The sequence below is a fragment of the Sceloporus undulatus genome, chromosome 7 (genome assembly GCF_019175285.1).
Source record: "Sceloporus undulatus isolate JIND9_A2432 ecotype Alabama chromosome 7, SceUnd_v1.1, whole genome shotgun sequence".
In the NCBI taxonomy this organism is placed as follows: domain Eukaryota; kingdom Metazoa; phylum Chordata; class Lepidosauria; order Squamata; family Phrynosomatidae; genus Sceloporus; species Sceloporus undulatus.
Genome location: NC_056528.1, coordinates 26,500,884 through 26,507,298, shown reverse-complemented (window position 1 = coordinate 26,507,298; position 6,415 = coordinate 26,500,884). Strand labels below are relative to the sequence as shown.

Below are 6,415 nucleotides of genomic sequence, written 5' to 3'. Positions count from 1 at the left end.
GGTTCAAAGCTTTGATTGCCCATGGAAACCCACTGGGTGACTGTGGTCAAGCCACACTCTCTCGGCCTCAGAGAGAGGGAAAGGCAAACCCCCTCTGAACAAATCTTGCCAAGAAATCCCTGTGATAGGGTTGCCATGAGTTGGAAATGACTTGAAAGCACACAACAACCGCAGCAACTGGAAATTCATGGCCAGGGAATTCTGGCTAAACTGTACTACAAATCCCATGGTTCTATACAAGAACTAGTTATAGCAGTTAAAGTGGAACCATAGCACTATAACTGTGCAGATGCAAACGCAAAGCCAGGCTAAACAATTGTTGTGTTGGTGGAAGTGGATGAAATACAGAATCAGGAGATTAATAAGAATGTGGATTATGTTGGTATTTTCCATCAAGTCAGCTTCACCTTATGACAATCCTATGACAGAGAAGCCTCCAAGAGCCCTGGTCATTTGCTCAGGTCTTGCAAACTCGGTTCAACCATGGCTTGCTTGCTTGAATCCATCCACCTTTCACACAGCCTTCCTCTTTTCCCAGCATTATTATTTTTTCTCCCCAATGATTCACATTGTCTCACAATCTGGGCAAACTACAAAAGCCTCAGTTTCAAATCCGTTGATTTTATTTCCCCTGTCAGTTTTCTTCTTATGTAGTTCCTTCGGGGCTACCTTCCCAAGTCTTAGCATTCTTCTCATTTCTCAACTACAACCTCCATTTTAATTTATGGGTGGGTTTTGCGGCGGAGCGGGGAATTGAATCTTGATCTCCAGAGTCTGTTTTTCCTATTCAACTTTGTCCATGCTCAGAGGCACACGTCTTCCTCTGTCTTCTCTACTCTTGGCCTGCAACAAGATCTTCCTTGAAACCTTGGCAAGAGACAGGTTTCGAAAGACATCCCCAACTCCACACATAGGAAGAATCTTTTGATGGATGCACTGCAGCCTCATCCTTTGTCCTCTTTTGTCATCTACTGCTTCCTTCCCCGCCTCCATAGTGCCTCCACCACTCTCTCTGGCCTGGACTACATTTCCCAGCTTGCTTTCACAGCTGCGCAGACAGAAGAGGCCACGATCAGCATCATTCCCTCCTCCTTCCCCCCACCAGCTTTGTTAATGCCAGCCAAGGAAGAGAGGGAAGATCACCCCAGACAACACCGCCTCCCTCCTCCCGAAACCCTGCCCAGAAGCATCCTCCTCCTTGGTCCATGCCAGAGGAGGTGCCAGCTTTGGGGGCATTTTGTTTCCCCTCTGTCTCCAAAAGAAAACTCCCTTGGGTTGAGCAGAGCTGAAGATGGGAGACCAAAAGGTAAGGATGCTGATGGGGAGGGATGGAGAGGATGCAGCAATGGCTGGACCACAAGGAGAAAAGAGGATTGTCTCAGGCATAAAGTCAGCCTGGCCTGTTATATGTGAAGATGGGGGACCGAAAGGTAAGGATGCTGATGGAAAAGGGATGCAAAGGATGCAGCAATGGCTGGACCACAGGAGGAAAAGAGCATTATCTTAGACCGAAAGTCATCCTGGCCTGTAATGTGTGAAGGTGGGGGACCAAAAGATAAGGATGCTGATGGGTGAGGGATGCAGTGGATGTAGCAATGGCTGGACCACAGGGAGAAAAGAGGATCATCTTATACATAAAGTCAGCCTGGCCTGTAATGAGAGGCTGTCTTTGCAAGTTGGTATCTCACCCCAAATCTTTCCATCTCCCTCTTCCATTTCCAACCCCCTTCCTTTCCCCTTTGCTTTGTCATCTTCCGCTTGCTCTTTTCTAGATTTGCCTCTTTAGGAGAGCCACTGAGTGGGGCAGGTGAGGGCCAAAAAGAAAGGATATTAAGGAAGGAAAGGATATTTATGAAAGCAGGACACTTAGCCAGGCTCATGAGGATCCATGGAGACAGAGCAGAAGAGGAGAAAATAGCTGGTCCTGGGGAGGGATCATTTGCAAGTAAAAGGAAACCATTTCAGATACTTTGGCAATGGGAATGTTTTGGCTTGTGTGTGTTTTTAGGTTTCCTCTTCAGGCCTTGTAGTGTCTTCCCCAGGTTAAAAATGACAATCCCTGCCACATAGTTGGGTTGCTCACAGGAACTTTCTTTTTGCTCTTTGGAATAAGGATGCCCTAAGGAAGATCATTACCACGCTGGCTGTGAAAAATGAAGAAATCCAGAATTTCATCTACGTGCTCAAACAGATGCTCCAGAATGTGGAGGTAATGTGCAAAATTCAACAACTGGTTCAGCGGTACAAGAACAATTCATCTCTGTCTTTAAGGAGTTGCACTTAAGCACTCCTGAAAGATCCCTCTCCAGCCCCTGTTTGAAGACCTCCAAAGATGGAGGTCCACCACCCTTTGAACATTCAAACCAGCTCCTTCACTTTTGGAGAAAGAAAGCCAGTCTTCCAATGCTGGTGATCTGGATGTGAAGTCTTATCTTCTGGGTGCTCCCAAATCAGGGATGCAGCAAATCTCTTTCTGGTTTTAATCTAGATTTCACAGGAGTTCTATCCAAAGTTCCAAACCTTGGAACTCAGAACGGATTCAGCATAGAAACCACTAGTGACCATGGCTCCAACCCACCCTGGCATTATCCTATAATGAAAGATGGGGGATAAATTTAATAAATGAAGGGTGGGATCCCATAGAGTCTCTCTTCCACCTCTCCTTGCATGCGGCATTAAATGCTTCCTATTTCAGCCTCTTCTGTTGGCTTCCCCCAGGCCAATTCGGATCGGGTCCAGAAAGACTTAGAGGCTGAGTTCCAGTCGCTGTATATCCTACTGGATGAACTGAAGGAAGGGATGATCATGAAGATCAAGCAAGATCGGGCCAGTCGTACCTATGAGTTGCAGGTAAGGGAATGCTGTCTTCCATAAATATTGTCTTCCTCCTTCCACGTTCCAACTGCCATTGGTCTCCAATTGGCGAGAACAGCAGCCAGACGCAGCCAACATGCCGTTGCATGATGGCGAGAGGGCCTCCTTCCATGTTCCTATTGCCATTGCTTTGGCCTTAGATGGAGAGAAGAGCATCTAGGTACAGATCCATTATGTCTGGGTCCCAAAGGTTGGTGAGAGGCCCTCCCTCCTTGTTATGGCCATTTCTCTGAACTTGGAGGGAGAGAAGGGCAGCCAGCATCTGCTGGATCTAATCTGTAGGATTCTGTAGCCATGTCAATGAAGGGGGATGGAATTGATATAACTGGACACTTGGTGATGGACTGACTGGGTGGTCAAGGATAAATCCTGACATCTCAGACATATTTGTTATAACAACCTTCTCAACTTTGTTGTCTCCATGGACCGATTCATTCTCCTCTCTGCTAAAACTCCCACAGAACCAGCTGGCTGCTTGCACCAAAGCCCTGGAGAGCTCCGAAGAGCTGCTGGAGACAGCCAACCAGACGTTACAGGGAGCCGAGAACCATGATTTCAACCAGGTAAAAATGAAAAAAGGCACACAAGGGTTGGTTTGCTGGGGTTGGCTTCCACGCTGAGTTGGCTTCCAAGTCACAGGTGCAGCAAATCTACCCCAGGCTTTATTCTAGTCCCAAAAGGAGCCCTCCAAGGTGCTCAATCTATTTGGGAGCACTTAGATAACTCCTTTCTGAGTCAATTGAATAAATCTAGGCATGGATTTGGTACATCCTTGACCTGCCACTGATAAGGGCTGTTTATGGGTGAGAGGTATAGTTGGACAATGTGGCAGGAGGATCTCACCATGGTTTTCATGACCATGGTCCCCATGGAGTGGAGAAGCATGGAAGATAAAGGATGAGAAATGGAGTCACATATCCATTTGTAACTCTAGAAATGTGCCTCCCAAATCTTCCTCTTTGCAGGCCAGAACTAAGTACATCTGTGGGTCACCTTGGCTGGTCATGAAACCATTATAGTCGGGAACAGAGTACATGGACATTGATAGAATTTCATGTCATTCATGTTGTTGTTGCTTGATGCCGAGTGCCCTCAGTTCATTTCTGACTAAGGTGGCCCTATTATGGGGTTTTCTTGGCAAGATTTGTTCATAGGGGGTTTGCCATTGCCTCCCTCTGAGGCTGAGAGAGTGTGACTTGCCCAGAGTCACTCAGTGGGTTTCTATGGCCAAGCAGAATAAGGCCTATTGAGTTCAGTGGGGCTTACCACTGAGTAGACCTACCAAGAATTGCACCAGCTACAGAATGCAACCATTATCTCTTAGCAATGCTCCCTGCTTTGATTATTCCTTTCTTTCTTCTCTTCCTCCTTCTCTGCTTTTCTCTCTTCCTTCTGATGCTTCAAAGGCTGCTAAACAGATCAAGGACAGGTACGCGGCACACCAGAAATTGCCTCCCCTCCACCTTCTGCAAACAGCATGGTTGGCCTCCTTCCATTTGAGCCCAAATATAAAACATTGCAACGGTATCTCCCCTATCCTCCCCCTTCCTGGTCGGGTCTTGGGTTCGAGAGCTATTGAGCCTCCTCTCGCCCCTTCAATATTGTTAGAGAGCCTTATCCCACTACATTGTTATATGTATTCCACTTTAACTGCCTCCTGTCACATCCTGGGATTTTCACTTTAGCATTTAGCATTTAGCATTCTCAGCCCAAGAAGTCTTGGGCCTCATTGAACTACAAATCCCAGAAGTCCACAGGAGGTTGCTATGACAGTTAATGCCATATATAGAGCTATAACTGTGAAATGTGGTAAAGGCTGTCACCACACTGCAGAATACATTGCATGTGCATAATAATAATAATAATAATAATAATAATAATAATAATAATAATAATAATTTCACCTTTTCCCCTCCATCTTCTTGTGGGTTGTCTCCTCATCCAGTGTGACAATGGCACCCGCCTTCCGACTCTCCCTTAAGGCCAAAGTCAGTGACAACATGAGCCACCTGATGGTTGACTTCGCCCAAGAACGCCGGATGATACAGTCCCTGAAATTCCTGCCAGGTAAGACGACTATATTTCAGGGATGGATGGATGAGTCAAAGGTCAGTGGTGTGCAGTGGTTACAGCACTGGACCAAGGATTTGTGAGATCCAAGGGCGAAATGTAAACGAAGAGATATAGGACGGGGGACACCTGGCTTGACTATGATCCATGCAAAAGGGATCTAGGAGTCCTAGTGGACCACCAGTTGAACATGAGCCAACAGTGTGATGCTGCAGCTTAAAAAGCCAATGTGATTCTAGAATGCATGACTAAAGCTTAGTGTCTAGATGAAGTATAGTCCCACTCTATTCTGCTCACCTGGAATATTGTGAAAGACCACAACTCCCTTCATGGCTGGCCTGCAAAGCCAGTGACCATGTTGGCTGGGGGTGATGGGAGTTACAGTCATCATTCATAGAATATGGAGTTATTTGAGTGCCTCATGGTGGTTATTGTGGAAAAAATGGGGGTGATGGGGCGGAGGGGAAGGAAGATGGAACCAAGCTCCTTCTTTTTGGAGAGGCTAAATGGCCATCTGTCGGGGTGCTTTGACTGTGCCTTCCTGCATGGCAAGAGGCTGGACTGGATAGCTTTTGGGGGCACCTTCCAACTCTAGGAGTCTATGATCCTAAGTGTTAGAGGCAGAATAAAGTTGGTGACCCCACTTTCTTCATCCCAACTTAGTCCCCAGCGCACCTGAGATTGATGTGGCCGAATCTCTGGTGGCCGACAACTGCGTGTCCCTGGTCTGGAGGATGCCAGATGAGGACAGCAAGATTGACCATTATGTCCTGGAGTACCGCAAGACCAACTTCGAGGGGCCGCCCCGGGTGAAAGAAGACCAGCCGTGGATGGTCATCGAAGGGATCAAGCAGACGGAGTACACCTTGTCCGGTGAGGCAGGCTGACCATCCATTTTGGTCACGGGGTGTATCTACACACATCCTGGGGTGTGTTGTACTGTTTTGAAGGGTATGGTTTTTTAGTGCTTTCATCTTCTTTCTTAAAAATGGGATTCCATTTTTAAACAAGTGATATGTTTTGATATTTCAATAGTTTAACTCTAGAGTTATTGTCTCTTCGGTAAGTTTGCAGTTGTCCCCTGCTTTTAAAGGGTAAGCTGCTTTGAGTCCCAGTTTTGGGGGGAAAGTGGAATACAAATAAATGTAATAATAGTAATAATAATAGAATTAAAAGATATAGCCGTGTTAGTGTATAGATCAATACATAGAGAGATCTTGTAGCACCTGAGGAATGCATCTGAGGAAGTAGACTGACGTCTATGAAAGCTCATGCTGCCAATTTCTTTCTTTCAGTCTCAAAGGTTCAGCAAGATCTCTCTATGCAATAATAATAATAATAATAATAATAATAATAATAATAATAATAATAATAATATTCCAAGTCAAAGCCTTCTTTTACCTAGGGAACTCATTCTTTCTCTTCTCCTACTCCTTCTCCCTCCCAAATATTTTGTTGTTGTTCTTGATTC

General features: G+C 46.0%; 1 protein-coding gene across 1 annotated transcript in view; it reads left to right on the top strand.

Annotated features, from left to right (window-relative positions):
- The first annotated feature begins 1,101 nt into the window (after positions 1-1,101).
- Positions 1,102-6,415, top strand: part of FSD1 (fibronectin type III and SPRY domain containing 1) — a 10,398-nt gene continuing 5,084 nt past the window's right edge. The window contains exons 1-7 of the mRNA XM_042479611.1: positions 1,102-1,306; positions 2,114-2,209; positions 2,719-2,850; positions 3,336-3,437; positions 4,281-4,303; positions 4,820-4,941; positions 5,608-5,817. Coding sequence (XP_042335545.1) covers positions 1,292-1,306; positions 2,114-2,209; positions 2,719-2,850; positions 3,336-3,437; positions 4,281-4,303; positions 4,820-4,941; positions 5,608-5,817 — 700 coding nt within the window. The 5' untranslated portion in view covers positions 1,102-1,291. The remainder of the gene's footprint in view (positions 1,307-2,113; positions 2,210-2,718; positions 2,851-3,335; positions 3,438-4,280; positions 4,304-4,819; positions 4,942-5,607; positions 5,818-6,415) is intronic.